Consider the following 18,595-nt stretch of genomic DNA (forward strand, 5'->3'; position numbering starts at 1 on the left):
CACAACATTACAGTCAGCTGGCTGGTGGATTGTGGTAGATCCCATGGAGTGAGCGTTTCTGGTTTGTGTTACTGACTATAAACAAGGCTGGACTTGACTGTGTCAGCAAAAAGAACCAAAGCCCAAATCGATGGTAAATGAACCAAACCGCTCCAAAGATGAAGGTGCTGAAAATGTCTCAGTTTGAACTTAAAAACACAATGAGATGTTTCTACCTCTCATGCTTTCTTTTTCTTTGGATTTCTTTCGCTGGACTCACTCGCTCCCTTGTCTGGTGTCCAGACTCCAGTCAACCCCGTGGCTCTTTGCCTATCGGGGACACTTGCCAGTAAGCTGTCAGCAAGCCTGTTTACTCATCAGACTGTCTTTCTGCCAAACCCACCCTCACTGCTACCCAGCAAAGTCATCAGCCAGCAAAAACACACAGAAGGTTCAGCAAATACACTTCCTCTCCTACTTCCTTTCAATCCAAGACCTCTCTCATGCTACAATGTTGGTGCCTGGCTAAACCGGGATGTGGTATATCAAAGCAACTGCTCTCTCTTTTTTACTATCCTGTCCCCTTTTGCCCCTTGGGGCCTATAGCTAAGAAAACCTCCACATATTTCACTTCACACTCTCTCTTCAGTCTTTATTCTCTCCTTTTGTTAATGTTTCTCTGTGGCCAAAGCTCCCTTTATGTTAACGATGCACAGCTAATGAAAATGCATCTATTATAGTATCTTTCTCCCAAGCAAGTTAGTCACAGTCACACTAGCAGTCTCTTAAGAGTACAATCTGTATCTCACTCTCCCATTCTCTCAAAATCCATGTCGGTTTTCCATTTGCCATAAAAAACAGGCCACATAGACATATTTTACCTATTAATTATTTTGTTTATCTTACAATATTTCCATTCACTCTCCCTTTGTTTGGATCCTGTCTTGCCCTGCAACTCATGGCCAAGTAAAATATTCCCACCATCTGTCGTGGTGTGCTGAGAGTTTACAGAGAGCCCCACAGCTTCATTGATGCAAATGACCTATGAACCCCCCCCCCCCCCCCCCCCCCCAAAAAAAAAAGTGTGGCATTTGGAGTATTCATACCTTGGGTTATGATAAATTACATTTGGCCGCAAAAAAAAGGGAATTTAGTAAGTATCAAGACTTACCAAACTTTCCGGAAATTAAAATCAAGATATCTCACTGCCTTTGCAAAATTGTGATTTTCAAAATAACGTTTCCAGACATTCATTGAAACAATAGAATATGACTTGAGGCAACTTGGCACGAAGTAAGAGGATGTTTGAAAGGCCTGTAGTCCTGCACTCATGACTAATGTCAAAAGGGATAGAAACCAGATGGGTGAGATCGATGATAAGAACTCTCCATGGGGGGATAGACAGGAAAAAAAAACATCTCGGAGCTGTTCAGTTTCTTCCTTCAGTCCCCTGCTATGAATTCCAGCAGGGATCGTTTCAGTGCAGCTCTGTCAGGCAGATGTGTTGTTATTACTTTGAGATATTACTTTAAAATTGTACCATTACTGGGTGTTTTTTTGTCTCACAATTTAACAGCAATGGCCCAAAAATTGTCTGAGATGTCTGGACATCCATCAACTGTCTTACTAAAAAAACAAACTGTGTTACCTTCAAGGCTATGTGACAATAAGAGAGAAGTGAGAGATAAAGACTAGAAATGAAAGCGATACATGCTGCTGAGAGAGCACCAGGGAGTTACCTGAACCTTAACTAAACTCCTGTCTGGCTGTGAGTGGACGTACTGAGCAGTAATCCGAGCTGTACATCTGTGTGTTTTTTTATTTTCATGGTCAACCTTATCTCGAAGGTTTCACACCAGAGAGTAAACTGTGTCCTGCTGCTAAACTGCAGGTCAACTGAGAAGCTTGAGTTCCAGCAACGTGCAGTACGACACAACCACAGAAATCTCTTACGAAGAAAATCCAAAGCTGTCTTTTCAAAATAGTCTCTCTCTCATTTTTCTATCTACTATTCCTTAGTTTGCATGCTATTATTTTGTCCTATTCCCAGAGCATTTACTGGGAAAAGCAGAAATGAGATAGATTGAGGGGTTGTTCCCCAAGGCTCAAAGTAATGAGTCTCTGCAATGTTTAATAGCCTAAACACACAGGCTATTTTCTGAAAGGACCAAGCACAGCAGTCCATAAAATCTGGTTTAGTAGTGTCATGTTAAAGTAATTGTCAGCGTGCTAGTTCTTCAGCTTTAGAATTGATGGTACGGCTTTGTCCGCCTGAAGCAAGTGCATTGCTCCTCAAATGAGAAGACAGATCACGCTATTGTTCTTCCTCCCCGCTGTGCACTGTACAGTGGTTAACCCAGCAACTGCTCTGCTTGTGTCAGAGGAAAGAAAATGTGCTCTACAGCTTGTTGGTGCTCGCTAATGTACCATCTTGAATGATAAACACCCGACTTCAAATGGATATGGATATCATTTCCTCCACTTCACCATTTACTTTTTGAAGTACCAGTACTGCATTCAATTTCACCCTGATATGATGCTCCAGAATGCGGCCACAACTGTACAACTTCCCCTCAAGGAAAAAGAGTAACCACTGAACAGCAGGACAGCTGGGAGAGGCTTCCTCCCTCCTCGACTGTCCACCAATCACATTCTCTCGTTCAGATTAGGTTAAACGGCTTAACCTACTGGCAAGACGTCAGAGCCAGTTCCTCCACACTGCCAGAAGGGAGAGGACTCAGGGTCCATGCACACACACGCAGGCAGATGGACACACATACATATGCCTAACTGGACTGTTGAATAAACAGCATGCTGGCAAAATACCTCCTAGCATTGTCAGCAGTGACAGCAAGGCACTGTGGGAAATCAAACTGGCAACACCCTGATGGGGGATGATGAAAATGCCTACAGGCAGCTAGGAAGACAACGGTGTGTCTCAGGGTGCAGTGTAAGTGTGTGTGTGTGTGTGTGTGTGTGTGTGTGTGTGGACGTTAAGGCTCACGGCACACTTGAGGCAGACGATTAAATCTAGCAGCAGAGAGGAACACATGCACAAAGCTGTACCATTAAAAAGCAATTGGTGTCTCGTGTTGGATGGTGGTGGGTATGTTTGTACTACGCCTCGTGCAATAATGAGGTCCGTAAATCTCACAACAGGGCTGCTTTGTTTCCTAAAAGCCTCTGGAGCTCCATCGAGAAACAGGATGATAAAACGGAAACGATCGACCATATGGTACCAGCTTTTATCTCAAGTGTCTGACAGCACCATGAGTATACTTTAAGCACGGGTAGCTGCAGTGGGAACACCATCCCTATCCACACTTTAGCTTTGAGTACAGTTGCTAATATGCCAAAGATCTATTATTATTAGCCATGGAAGCCATTGGCAGACATTGTGAGATTGTGTATACAATGATAACACTGGATATTGGATAAAGAATGAGGCAAAGACACTGCGTAAGGTGAAAGGGACAGGTCTATCGGTGCTATGAGGAAAAACAACAAGTTAGTTTTTATAGTTTGGCCCACTGATTTGGCTCAGTCGCCAACACGGTCAGCATTTGGAGCAGCAGCAGTGGCAAAAACGTATAGCATGATTAGCCCCCAAATAGAAGTGAGACAAAGAATAAAAAATAAAAATAGGAATGACAAAATCCATTAATACGTACTTTTGCTACAGTCGTCTTAAGAGCTTTAGGTTCTTCACCCCATTTAACCTCACAGCAAAGAACCAGCTATTAAGAGCAAGTAAAAGATGCTTAAGCTTGGCATGTGTTTTTGTTTGTGCACGTGTTGCTGAAACAGATGATTTACAAGCACAAAAAGGGTGTGGAAACACAATAGAATGATTAAACTAGGCCTGCGGTAAGCACATATGTGTGTGTCATGAGGATACACAGATGATTTACAAGTAAGGAATAGTTTTTTTTTACTTTAATTATGCCCCAGTCCAAAATCTTCAATGTAATTAAAACTGAATATCACATTAAAGCATGTCAATCAACACACACATATTGCCATAAACCAATTTTCAAATGCAAATGAATCTCTTAACAATCTCAGCAGTCAACTTCAAATGTTCCCAAATAGCACAGATAGTTGAAATCCATTTGAGAGTAATAAAAAACACTCAATCAAATAACATCAATCACAGCCAAAGCCAGCAGAGTGGTGACAGTGATTCATCAGGGGACGCAACACTGCAGATTCCCAATTCCGGCTGTAAAGGAACAGTCCCCTCAAAAGTTTGCAGTGAATTTAGATGGGTTTGTCTTTGAAAACTGCAAGAACAATGAGACTTAAGCATGACGAAATGGCTCGGAAGAGAGAGGGGCATGAAGTCTGGGAGAAAGAAGGAAAGAGAGTGATAATAAAAGTAAGAGAGAAGTGGAGAGAGGTGAAAACCAAAACAACATTTTCTCCCAAACATCTCATTTCAGGCCACATTCCTCTGCTAGTTTCTCAGAGAAACACACGGCTGGAGACTCGGGGACACAGCAGGGGAGACGCCATTGAATTCCACTGACGCTTGTGGAAAACATCCAAAACATAGACGAGGAGGGAGAGAGCAGAGAGACGAAGAAACACTTCACCTATTGAAAGAGAACCCAGTACAGCATGCTCCCACACACACACACTCGACAACATCCAAAGACCTGGGAGTGAAGTTACAGGGTCAGAGAATGAGTGAGGCAGGTCTACGGCCTTGGAAATGTTTAATAAGGAGCCATGGACAACTCGTGTTGATGAATCACTTAATTCCAGCTTTTACTTTTATCTTATTGTCAAATAGGTGGTGTGTTACTGGGGAGAAGTCAAGCCATTATTCCTCTACCGCAAGTTACCTTACCGGTGACTTTATCACCTATGCCAAGGGAAAACCCTGACACAAGCAAACGATTCTCCTCCATCATCGGGTGCAGATTTACAGCAGCAGAGACTGCTGGAAAGAGGAGCCACAAAACCTAATAGCTCTGTACATATAAACCTGTCCAGCACACACCAGAGAAAGAACAGTTAATGGCTAATTTGAGTGACATTTTGTGCAAGGGACTCCCCCTCACTGCCTCGCTACATCAAATTAGGTTCTAGTTTTCAGGTGGGAGGGACAGAACTTCAAACATCAAGCCTCATAATGCAGCGGGAATGATCTGATTAGGAAAAACAGGAGTGCTGCCTGAAGCTAACTCCTGCGTCCAACACCACCATGTATCACAAAATACACATATAAAATGCAAAATAAGTGTTGCTACTTTTTTTATAACAGACAACCTCAGCCAGACTCATTTTTCAAATACATCAGGAGCTCCTTCCAGGGTGTCTGCCAGACATGTTAAAGCTACCAGCATTTGGCTAGCGGCTGATGTTAATTCCCCATTGTGTTTGAAACAACAACATTGAGGTATTACCGTGCCAAACTGGAATAGTGGCTGTGATGACGAGGATGCTGAGATGTTATTATAGCATGTTACGCATCAAAGTACCGCAACTCCTATCAAATACAGGAAATAATTAATATCCCACTTGTAAGAATGGAATGACAAGACAAGCTACAGCAGGCTGCTCCAAACCTTCACTTGTAATCCAAAAAAAATACTAAATTAGTACAGTGGTTTTGTGTAGCACGGTGAAACAGAGGTACAGTGATTACCCTAAATGGGGCCCAGCTCTTCCCCTGTTGGCTTGACTAGCCTCCTCACTTGGGACCTCATTCACTGCAATTACAAAAAAAAAAAGGATCCCATCTGCAGCCAAGCAGAGCGGACAGTGTTTGCTCTTTCATTGGCTACCAGCGAACTGCAAAAGGCTTCTGTGGGAGACGGATGTGTGTCTGTATGCATCTTTCTCTCTCTCCCAGTGCTGCAATCCCCCTCTTTCTCCATCACAGTGAGTGTAACACCATGTCTCTTTTTCGTCCCTCAGCGGGGCCCCTCTTCATTTCTTTCCTACCCCCATCCGGCTCCCTTTCAGAAACAATCTCTCAGTAATTGTCTCTCCATCAGCAATAGTCTTCCACTCACAAAGTAATAATCTCTGTCTCGCTCACTCATTCCCTCCTTCCTAGCTCGGAGGCAGCTCCATCTGTGGCCCCGTCTTTGAACTCAGCACGTCTAAGTGCTTCCACGTGGCTCCACGTGCACACACCCACATTAATAGCAAAGTAACAAATTGCATGTCTCTACTGAAACAATGCAACAGTAGTACTGCACCTACTTGTTCAAGTCTTACTCATGTGTGCTGCATAGCTAACCAACCCTACAGAATGACTAAAAGTGCAACATTATCAACTCTTTCAGCAGTATGATACTTCATTCATCCCCATGGGGAAATTGTCTTCATCAGGCAGGTCAAACTTTGGGGTCAGCTACAGAAGGAAAAATAGAGGAAAGTCAGTCCACAGTCAGAAGTCCCTCTCTGAGGTCTTTGACCACAGGAATGAGACAGTGAATGCCAACCATTACGTAATAGAGTTTCTGTGTGAGACTCTGTATGCAAGCATGCTGCATCCACGTTTCTCAAACTTCGGGTTGGGACACCACATATGGTCCCAGAACATTTCCGATATTTTATTTTGTTTTATACAGAATACAAAATATAGCATACTCATTTACTCTTGGCTCTTTGCTAAGCCCTGCCCCCCTTAGTTGGTGAGGTTGCTGGGCAACAGCAGAATTTTCCCCCCATTTCATTGAATGGATGGAATGTTCAGAGCGAGTGTCATCACGCGCAGAGTCTCTTCAACTTCCTTTTACTCCCACAGTTTTAACTCTTCATACATCATTTTGTCATCAAAACGTAGGAAAATGTGTCCTCTTACATGCAATGTAATCATCTCAGCAAACGGACGTACACATTTTGCGCTATGACCTTCAAAGTGACAGGAGTGCCATCCAGTTCCCCCAGTTGACTTCAATGCTAACTGAGACCAGACATTTCCGGAGCAAAACAGAAAAAGGGAAGTTTTTAAACTCACTCCACTTCCCACATTTTTGATGCCACTAACACGTTCAGCTGAGTCCAAACTCTCTCACAGTGTAAAAAAATCAAAGTGATGAGAATTATACTCTTTGAACAATGAGCCTCTCAGCTTAAACTCTATTAAATGAACAGTTTGACAGTTTGTGTGTCCACGGTAGCAGAACGAAGGGAACGTAAGATGGCTGAACTTTGAAAATAAATAAATAAAATAAAAACAATACATTATTCAGTCATGTTTATTCCTCATTCCCATCTATGAGAGAGTCATGTGGGGGAGGATATTACATCTGCAAATCTAATCAAATATTTATTTTAATAGGTGATTAACTTGTCTTAAGAGTCAATAGAACTGCAGGGCAGGTTGTAGCAGGCACACAGCACTCACTGTATACATGTCCATGCACATTGGCCTATAAACTCACATATCCATGTAACGTGCTTTAATGTGGCCCTTGTGAGCCCATGAAAACAGCATCAATATAGGTTTAGTATGTTACGTTACCGGATTGAGCAGGGACCGGGGGGGGTTTAACACACACACACACACACACACACACACAAAGCAGGTCTCTGCAGACGATGATGAATGAGGCCTGCCAAAGCTACTGTTAGTTCTGTAAGCGCTCCAAGAAAGCAGAAAGAGATTATTTGGGAGATCAGAAGTGAGGGTTTGGAGGTGGGATGGATGAATAGCTAGAGAGCAAGAGAGAAGAGAAGAGAAGAGAAGAGAAGAGAGGAGAAGAGAAAGCCTGCCTCCGCCATGCTGAGACGATGGGTCATAAACTTGCAGAGATCCCAAAGCCAGTGTTTAAGCCTCACCCTGAAATAACTACATTTTGCTGTCTTTAAACAGCACCTCGGCTCGGCCCACACATCCAAACCGCTGCCAGGACTCCTGCCAACTTCAGAAGACATACCATCATAGTTTGGCTCCAAGCTTCAAAGTACACACTTTCTCATCTCTTATCGCTTGTTTGTACTTCTCTCTCTCCAGTGTAAAAGTTCGATCGAAGAGACAAAAACAGTGGAAATAAGTGAATCTGAGCTGAGTTTTATCGTGATTCACGGTAAAATACTGCTGTAGGGGTTAGTTCTAGCTGACTCTTGTAAAAAGAAAAGAAGTGTGTTGCTGAACCCAAAGTTTAAAAATAACTGGACGAAATTGTAACTGTCTGGCTCTGTGCGTACTAATTCACTATTTTCTATAAAACTAATTTACTCTGCTCTTGTTGAGGCCAAATAGCCGAGGTCTCAGCGGAGGGAAGCACAACAATGAGGCAGTCATACCTCTGTTGTGGAGGAGGGATGAGACATAGTTAACCCACAAATGTGTTTCCAACATTTGGACAACATGATGCAAAGACTTAAAGCAATAAATATGTGCATTCAGATCAAGAGAAACAAACATTAAATGGTAATTTAAGAAGAGATAAAAAGAAATCTCATGTTTAGACTGCCATTGTATCTTTCTGCAACTTTAATGCTCCTTTTGTCTTTAAAGAAACTTCTTAGAGGTGTGACTGACTCGCTATCTTCCTTTGTCATTCCTTTCATATCTGCTCCTTCCACATGTATCATTCGCTCCCAAGGTAGCCGACAGCACAAAGGCCCATCCATTTGAAATGTCAACTGCTACACATCAGCGCTAGGGAGGAGTGAGTGTGTGTGTTTGTGCATAATGTGGCAGGGGACTTGTAGCTCATTTATCATAAGCCTTGGGGGACTGCTAGTCCATCAAATGATGTTGTCTATAAAGCGGTTCTATCATTCTAATCCTCATAACCCTCCCCCCAGTAGTCCTGTTTGTTTCCCCAGCCCTCTTTTAGACAAAAAACACACAAGGTCAGGAGCCATGCAGATCATAAGGCCACAATCCAATCATGCAACAAAAACCCCATAGTGATCTTATTGCACATGCACACCTCCCACACACATGCAAACACACAACCCCGTCCAGTCTCTCCTGCTATCAGATGGTCTGTTTCTAAAGCTTCTGACGTCCACTGAGAAGGTCAGCCCTGATGTGGACATCTTGGATGGTGTTGCAGGGATTAAGGTCAAGACAGCGTGCTCGATAAGGCTGCAGAAATGAAGTAACCAATCAGACAACGCTCATTGATAGATAAAAGATAAAACATGACCCCATATTCCCTCATGATTACGTCATCTTTGAGACGGACTAAATTAGAAACAAGAGTGAAAACTCTGTAAAGGCCCATATGGCTCCATATATGCAGGTCTTAAACACTATGTATTATATATGCATCATCTGAACCAATACGATTTCTTAGTGAGGGCAGGTCCATGGGGGACACACTTATCTGAGCTCAACTGCTCTCCAGGGGATCAGCAGGACTTCATCTTTGTCATCATAATGTAGTGCAGCGCAAAGCTGGAATATGAAGATGTGGCACATGTCTGATAAATCTGTAGTGAACTACAGCTGCAGGTGCCGTCATGGAGCTCCATTAGAGAGTAAGAAGTGTGCAAATCGTGGCTAAATGTAAAAACCACCAGGTTAAGAACAACACAAGGATCAAAACACTAGTTTTCTCCTTGCTGTTTACAGTCAGAGGATTGAAGCTGCTGCTCTGCTGACGCTCTGCTAAGACTGCGACTCCTGTGTCGACACGGTGTAATTATAATCCACTCAACATGAGTTTAGAAATCAATTAAACCAGTGTTTGATTGCTGCACATGCTCGCCCCTGCTTCCATTTAGAAACAGGTGCGAGTTCCAGTAAAGCGCAGTCACTTGTTCCTTCTCTCTGAGTTTTATTCATCTCCACCACACAAACCAAAATGGTTTCCCTTTGGAAAAATCCCCTCACTGATGCTGTGACCTCACGATAAACTGACAGAATCTGGAGCAGCAAAGGCAAATCATGCAACAAAGTTTCTCTCTGACAGCTTAAACCGATTAAAAATGTAATTAAATCAAATATGAAAAGGAGTCAAAAGTGGAAATGATGTGTTCATCTGTGGAGGCTTGTGCATAGCCAGTACACAGTGAGAGCAAGTGCATTCACATTCAAATCCACAAATAGGCTTCGGTGAATGGTTTCACTGATAGTGAATTTCATGAGAACAGGTGAGACCATCTCAAAGCAAATGAGTAACATACATCCCCCATTATTCACCATGCATGCAAATACACACACACACACACAGATAGAGACACACTGCACATCCTCTCGACCTTCAATTATTTACCAGGTGGGAGTGAGCGACGATGTTCAGCACTCACACACTCTTCTACCAAGCTGCTTCAATTCTTCATTAATAATGAAGCCTCCAAGCGTGCGGGTGTGTGTTGGTGTGTGTTGATGTGTAGCCATAGTGGTCACTAATGCAGTGTGTGTCAATGTTTTATTAATGTAACGTATACCCTGACAATGTACTGTTTTTTTTCTCAAGTTCTGCTCAGAAAACAAATTACAATAAATAATAAAAAATATATTAATTATCAATAAACAAATGTTTTAGCTCAATAGCCTATTTTTCATATTCCAAGAGAGGGAAAAGCTGCATTAGATTTAAATGGTATTCACGCTTTGTGCCTCTAAAAACAGAAGAATCCAGTTAAAACTCTGTAAGATCTCCTTTTGGATTTTCCACATCACCCCTCATGGGAATCTGGCTAATAGAGTCCGTTCATGGTGCTGAGCCCGAGGATACAGCTCAGTGTTTTGAATGTTTTTCATTAATGCATATGCTTAATATATTTAATAAAGAATTATTAAAACCAGGTAGCTAACGTTACCAAAGATTTACGTGATATATCTGTATCGCATGACACACAACACATCACATCACTGAATAACAAAAAAAAAGCCTTCTTATGATGCAAGAAAAGTGCAAGCTAAAGTCAATATAAGTCAATACAACCCGACCACAGTAAGCCAACGGTGTCACTTTAAGTGTAAAATAAATGTGGCTGTTAATGATAAAGAGTCCAATGTTTTGGATCTTTAAAATGTATTGCTCCTATTGTGCAGCCCCCCTGGCTGAGGTTTTAAGATAACATGCTCAGTTAATGAGCTAGCCTTCCACTTTCCCTCCCTGTGGGGAGAAAATGCCCAATCGAGTGCCAACGTTAGTGTGAGCTGCAGGCTTATCTGTTGATTCACGCGTTAGACTACACCTACTGCACAAATACACTGGAGGGCATTGTAACAGGAAAAAGACAGATTAGGTGAGTCAAGCTCAAAAGACAATGCCTCCCTTATTTCACTGAGTCTGTGATAAGCACGGAAAACATTATAAGTCATTAATTCGGTTGGTTCACTTTCCTCGTTCTTCCTGTCTCTTCATTTTTCATTTGAGCAGCTTTCCTCAACTCCTGCTCACCTCTCTTTTCCTTCTATCCCCTTACGCTCTCTTCCACCTCCACCTTCATCATTATTCCCAGTCCGGTCCTTGGCTGGCTCGCATTTCGCTCTTGTGACAGCAACCAAACAACATCAGCCTAGACAATAGTGTGTGAGAGTGTGTGTGAGTGCAGTATTAGTGTTTTGTGGCCATGCTGCTGCTGTCAGCTGATGCGTTCTGCTCTGTGGTCTGAGCAGTGACGTTGGAAGATGTTCCACAGAGATAGGACATTCAATTTGTGTGTGTCTGTGTGAAAGACTGAGGATAGAAAAAGATCCCTGTCATGAGGAGGACTGCTGCTGCTTTGTGGAGAACCACAAGCTCGCTGTTCTTACATCAATTTGAGAAGACATCAATTAAGGATTTTGGAAAAATGGTAAAGAAACAAACAAAAACACACATGCAGATGACATCCCTCATGCAGAGACCAGATCCCAGCCCTCTGTCAAACTGTCCACTCAACCACAGACACATCCTCAGGCACCGACACACTAACAACCACATACATTCTTGGCATTTGCACAAGAGCCAATTACGGCTCCCCGAACTGGCAGCTCTGGATGTTCTACAAGCCAGCTGAGACAGTAACTCGCAGGAATCTTTCTTAATTATCATCACAAAAACTCCCCAAATTCTAAGCTGATAACACAGTGGCTGGGTTTTCTAAAGGCATGCAAATTGCAGAGGAGGGCATGAAATCAAACTCTCTGTCAGCTTGCGGTAGACATTAATTCAGAAATTCAGGACTACTCCCACCAGGAGATGACATACCAAAGCACCGCAGCACCGATGTCATTAAAGCTGCTGCCTGTGCAGCCTCTCAGAGGACCCCTTTCTCTAAACAGCATTAGGAAGCTGCCGTACACAAACACATGCCTCAGACTCACTTATATGCAAGCATACACTCTCACTCGAGCTCACGCACAACTTCTCAGAGATTCAAAACACATGCGAATACTTAAGATGCCTGATCTGGGTGAATACAGGCTAGAATCTATAATCAGTGCACAGTTATGTATGTTTGTGACTGAGTAAATGAAATAGAAAGATGCTAACGTGGGCGACATTATAATCGTGCCATAAGAGCATACATTTTTAGCATCAGCAGCCTTGGTGGGAGACCTGTCGGCATTAAACGAGCAGAGACTGGGACGCAGCGAGAGATAAAGCAGCAGTGTGTGTCTTTGTCTATGAGGCAGCAGGGATCTGTAGGTGTGGTGTGCTCAGACAGGAAACTGGCTTCAATCCCTCTTCCTGTGTATATCCAGGAAGTGGAGATATGAGATAAGACTCAAGGTTAATTGAACATATTGAGCCATCCTCTTGCATTTGGGACTGAGGAAAGAATATCTGAATATCCCCACTGATAAACCACATCTCTTGAGTTGTATTTGAAGATTTGCATCACTCACTGATGCTGGTGTGCAGCAGGCGGTTGATAAATAGACAGATAATGGTCTTCATAATCACACACAAATATTACTCACCGATATCTGGAAGACTTCCTGTGTGTCATCGAGCATCTGAACCCTTAGGGAGACTTGTCGCCCTGGAGGCTGGGCAGGAGGACGCAGGCCTGGCTCCAGGGTGGACACCCCAAAACTTTCAGGGGCACCCAGCCTCTGTCCGGCTGCAGACGGCCTGTCGGCTGGTTCGACCATGGTGACAGACGCTACAGTAAGGGGCTCCCGAGCTGCAGGCACCTCTGTTCACGTCTGGAAGGAGAAAGGAAAGAATAGTTTTAGATTTCAAAATGTGGGGTTGCAGTTTGTGTCCTTTTATGTGCTTCGAGCCAACAATCTGTTCAGTCTGTGATTTTTGCTATTTTAATCTTAAACACATAGTATGCAGTTTTAAGCCAGTAGGATCAGGCATTTCCTCCAACATCCAATCTTCTACATAGGCCCTCATCCTAAATAGCACAGTTACATCACATCCTGTGCGTTGGTATTCCTGTATTCTTTTTATAGGAATTGCCAAATGCCTTTTGTGGGTGTTTGATAGATGAAAACAAATATTTGCATTTTGAGAAAAAATAGGCCAAATTAGATGGTCCAGAGAACATTTCTAGGAGAAACTTTCTTAAATGTGGAGACAAAATAAAAAATACAACATTTGTCTCATATGTAAAAAGTGAGTAAGAGGTTCTGTTGCGTCGATGAAGAAAACTTTGCTTGGAGGGAAAGTTTGTGCTTAATTAGTCCAAGAAATGTGCGAAAGATCTGGCGTTTTATTCAGTCGAGGTTAAACTGGCCTTGCACAAAGTCAAAACCAGACCAGACATTTAGGCATTTTTCAGTGGTGATTTTATATTGGTCAGGATGATGAAACGAGTGTATAAACCACAGACTAGAACAGCCTCATACAGTGTGACAGCTAAACTTAGAGAGTTTGACCGATGGACAAAGACGCAGGCAGACATGTCTCACACCTTTGCTAGACACACACGTATTCCAGCTGCAGCACATGCAGGTGGGATTTACTGCGTTTCCTACAAACCAAACACAGAGCTCTGTTTAAAGACCAGTTCAGACTTGAATCAAAGCTTCACAAGTAGGGCAGATGAGATACGGTCTGAGAACACACAAAGACACTCACCCCCTCCCCTCTCTCTCTCTTCTCACAGACGCATACACAAACTTTTCAGCGCCCCCACCTCCACCCCACACTTGATAAACCTCAACCTCAGACAATAAATACGCTCTCAGACGGTTGGTGACATCACTGCTGAGGAATGTTTTACAAGACAGTCAAGGGGGCAATGCAGGGATGAGGGTCACACACACACAAACACACAGTGGTTTTCATGTGTGTGTGAGGGCATGGGCAGAGTACAGGACCATGAGAATGAAACAAAGACACCTCTCAGATCCCTTTTTCTTTGTTTTCTCTGGGGTGAAATCGCTGTTTTGTCCAACATTTGGCCCAGAGTCATTACCCCATTAACTGTCAATAAATCAATATGCCATTAGGGACCTACTGGACATCTTGCTGATTAACAGGTCTTTCTTTGTAGTCACAGGCTAGAATCCTCTGTCTTCTCCAAAGCAGCATACATCCTCATTTAAGAACACACACACTCCATTCAGCCAGGCCGATATTAGCTTATTGCAGATATATCAGTATTGTTGCATTTGTCGGCCACTCAGTCTGTATCTTGGTCAAAATTATTTTAGAAAAACAAAGCTAAGGAATCAAAGACTCCATGACTCCACCGTGTATACGAGTGGGTGGATGTCCAATCTACAAATACAGCATGTCATCGGGTTGATGGGGCTGATTCCGAAGTCTCCTCCATATGTGCCGAGAAATACAGCTTTCTTCAGCCCAAATCTGGAGAATAAAACTGCTGTATAATTTGCGGTCTTTTGTAGACTATCCTAAAATTCACTGCGAGCCATTCACTTTTCTCTGTGAAGCTAAAAGACGGGAAGTAAAATGACACTATGGTGAAGCCTCAGTGCACCAGAGGAGAGGGTGCAGGTTCAGCCTACAGAGTAGAGCAGAAACAATTCATCAAATTGAGAAAATTGACCTGTAACTGTCATTATAATTGATGAATTGATGAAGTAATTTAACCACTCACTCATTCCAGCTTCTCCAATGTGAGGGTTTCTCTGCTTTATATTATTAAATTAAATATTTGTGATTTTGGATTGTCGGTCAGACAAAAACAGCTACTTCCAGACGTCATTTGGGCATTAAGAAATAGTGACGTCAGTTTTTATTGACTTTATAAACCAACTGATTGATTGAGAAAACAACCAGCAGAGTCTTCAGTCCTCCGATGGCCAGATAGACCAAAGGAAGAGGCCCCGGAAATGGCACACAGCCAATGAATGCCTAGAAGCTCCAGGGGAGCTGCTCTGTAGCTGACCTCTGACCTCAGTGGGAAAGTGGACTTGTGAAAAGGAAAGCGTTCTTCTTCCTGCATTAATAACCACAAAAATAAACCGTGTACTCCTCATGGAAACAAAATGAATAATAATAATGTGCATCTGCAAAGAAACTCTACAGACAACTTCCCCCTCTGTGCTTTCACACCTAATCTAGCCTTTTATTTCCATGGTGAGTTTAACTAATCCACCTGCACACATTAACAGGTACCTCTCTTCACCTCAGTGACAAAAGCTGCGACTGGAAATTGGAGCCTGGCCAAGGAAGTGAGCTGACAATAAAAGGGACCTGACATTCAAGTTACTCATTACACCTGTGGGAACATTCGCTTGTTCTTGTGTGCTATTTCCCCACTGCACTGACATGAACGCTCTGCTCGGCTGTTCATTTGTAGCTCAGTGTCAGCTAGTTTGGTATCTGTCTGAGACGTTCTTTCAAAAAAAAGACTAAATATTTTCAATGCAATCTTGACAAAAAGCTCCTCCTCCAAGAAGGGCTTGAATAAGGAAACCCTACACTCAGTTAGGATCGCCTACTTGTCTCTCCATGTGTCACCCTTCAAAGCAAAACAAGTGTCAACTCAGAGCCGGTTTCAAAGCTCTACCTAATCATTCAGTAACAAGCAGGTGCCAATTACCCTGACAAACATCAGTAGGTCATATTCTGCAGACAGCAGGGTTGCTTTGCTGCCTGCACGTCTTCATTCTCTCAACACAAACTCATCCACAGATTCAATTTCAGGCTTTTTACTTCCACAGTTCATTCTATGAGTTTTCCCTCATAAAGAAAATAATACATGGTGAGAGGATTGATTTAAAACCTTGAGAATAAACACACTAGTGGTCCTCTACTTTGGATCAATTTCACAACTGGAGGGTGGAAATTTGGAAGCAGAAGTTTCATCATCTCCTCAGTAGGAGCTGGGGATTATACATGGAGTTAGTTGAGCAAGAGAGGAATACAGAGCGAGCTGGTCGCACGGGCACAAAGGAAGCCACTGTGGGAGCTTCCAGCAGCGGGGCTTTAACTCGGAGGGACCGAGGCCTCTCAACCAGCCTTTGAACTGGTGTTGGTGAAAGTTTCCCAAGGGTTGGAGAGAGGGAGGCCAGGCTCTGGCTATCAGATGATGAGTGTGTGCATCCACAGAGAAAGCTTTATAATTTACAGGCATTAAGGAGGTCACAAATCTGGTTTTAATCCTATTTGTATTAAGAATGAATAAATCAAGACAACACATATGTTAACGTGAAGATGAACCATTACATAATCTGGGTTAGAATATTCACATGGAGGTCTCACAATCAACACTTTGAAAAAGGGGATGATCAAAGCAACATGAGATAAAGAAACTAAATCATGCCAAAAAAAACCCAGAAACTTACGGAGCTATAAAAAGAGGATCAGTGGTCACAAACGGAAACTAACTAAAAACAGGATGTGATGGACACACTGTATGCGACATAGGGGGTTTTACTGCTACACTGCAAAGCTAAATCTGCAGCAGTGTTTCGGTTAATCTGATTATTATCATTCTTTTAGCCTATAAAATGGCAGAAAATGGTAAAAAAATAAACAAAAAATTATAAAGCCCAAGGTGATGTCTTTAAATATCTTGTTCTGTCTGACCAACAGTCCAAACCCCAAACACATTCATTTTACTCCTAGTAAACTAATTTAAAAGACAAAAGAAACCAGCAAAAAGTCACATTAGAGAAGCCAGAACCAGTGATGCTAAGGACCGTAAAGGGAGTACATCCATTACCTGATTGTGTTCGCATTGAATTCACAGCGACTTATTGTATACTATCGGACTAAAAATGACACCCAGAGCTGTTAACTACAACCTGACAAGCACAGGTGAGGGCAAGATCAAGGCCACGACACAGCATGCCCACACCGGCCGAGCTTGATACCGTGTTTTATCAAGGTGACACTCCCCACCCGCCGAGCCATTAAGCTGCTCTACTGCCCCCAGGAGAGTTTCTATTGTGAGGTTATGTGTGTGTGTGTGAGACAGAAGGAGTGTAACACCAATTCTCCTGGTGCTGTGGGCGTGATATTGATTGCAAAAGTGAATTGGCAACAGGGCAGCATAGTGATTAAGAAGACCTTGCTTTAATTACAACACCCATGCAACCATTAGCAAAATGAAGTGCCTATGAGCGAGACAATGCTGCTTCCCAAGTGACCCTGTGCTCTGACCTCACCCTGAGAGAGGGGGTGCGAAAAGAGCACATGTCCCCCTAAGATCAATAAAGGAAAGGGATTTGTTTGTCACCTCATAGGTGCCATACATACAGTCTCAAGGGGGTGGGTAGACTTGCTTGTGACAATACCAAGCACCCAGACACACCTCTATATAAAGCACGCACATCAAGAGTCCAGTTGGCAGAGTGCAAACTCCAGGATGTAGGTTAGCAGAGTAATCCTTTAGGCCAGAGTAAAGATGTCAGTAGGCTAAGGCAACCTGATCACACTCAAGGGACAATGTGTGTGTGTGTGTGTGCTCAATATTAATGTGCATTGACAATGACGAGCTAAGCCTATTGTAAGGTTTGGTGAATGGAAAGGCAGCAGGGAATAACTGAGGAGAGAAGCTGGAGGAAAAAAAATCCACAATATAAAACATCACCCAAAGTACATTCCAGTTAAAGACACAATATTAACTTTGTAAAAACAAACGTTGCAATAGTCCTACATGTAAATGTTTGCAGCACTTATTGGAGAAGGCTATCCTTGTCTTTCATTAAGCTTACAGTAAAAGAAGCTCTGTGCTGGACCTCCTAAAGCTCAGCCGATTAGGAAAATGAACAGGCTGCTTGCAATCGAAGCGAGCTTATACTTAAGACATCGGGCTCATCAAACATCACGCACTCTAAAGCGTCTAGTCTTTAAACTGGAAACGTATACTGCAATGAAACTGGCTGAATCGAAACACAAGTGAGCACTCCACCGGGAATACCAGAGGGGCTACGTGTAACCTCGCTTCATAATCCGGATAGCATGATTTCCTTACCCCCCCTCTTTCTTCAGGATCCACAGATTGTCCGTCCGTAAGAGCTTTTATTTCCAGCGCAGACGGTAAATCCCACACAGTGCTGCGCTGCGGCTAAGTTTTAGGGGAATAAGTCCTCTCTTCGCAGCCGAACCGCTCCCTCTCAGGTGGGACGTGGTTTCCGTGTGGTAGCCATTGAAACAAATGTGGGAAACCGTGCATTGAGCTCTACAGTGGAACAATAAAGAGCGACACACCGCCTCCAGCACGGGCACCCCGGCACTACAGTGTCAAGCAGAGGGAGAGGGCGGCCAGGGCGGTTAAACAGCGCCACCTCATGGTGGTTTGGGGAAATGGCGATGTGGATGCAAAT

The 18,595-nt window shown here is 43.1% G+C and overlaps 1 protein-coding gene across 1 annotated transcript in view; it reads right to left on the bottom strand.

The window, feature by feature from the left end:
- LOC139306463 (FERM, ARHGEF and pleckstrin domain-containing protein 1-like) overlaps nucleotides 1–18,382 on the bottom strand; it is a 49,058-nt gene extending 30,676 nt beyond the window's left edge. Inside the window, exons 1-2 of the mRNA XM_070930319.1 lie at nucleotides 18,244–18,382; nucleotides 12,818–13,045 (exon numbers count right to left, since the gene is read on the bottom strand). Coding sequence (XP_070786420.1) covers nucleotides 12,818–12,991 — 174 coding nt within the window. The 5' untranslated portion in view covers nucleotides 12,992–13,045; nucleotides 18,244–18,382. The remainder of the gene's footprint in view (nucleotides 1–12,817; nucleotides 13,046–18,243) is intronic.
- Between the last annotated feature and the right edge of the window lie 213 nt (nucleotides 18,383–18,595).

Source organism: Enoplosus armatus, chromosome 24 (genome assembly GCF_043641665.1).
Source record: "Enoplosus armatus isolate fEnoArm2 chromosome 24, fEnoArm2.hap1, whole genome shotgun sequence".
NCBI classification, from domain to species: Eukaryota; Metazoa; Chordata; class Actinopteri; order Centrarchiformes; family Enoplosidae; genus Enoplosus; species Enoplosus armatus.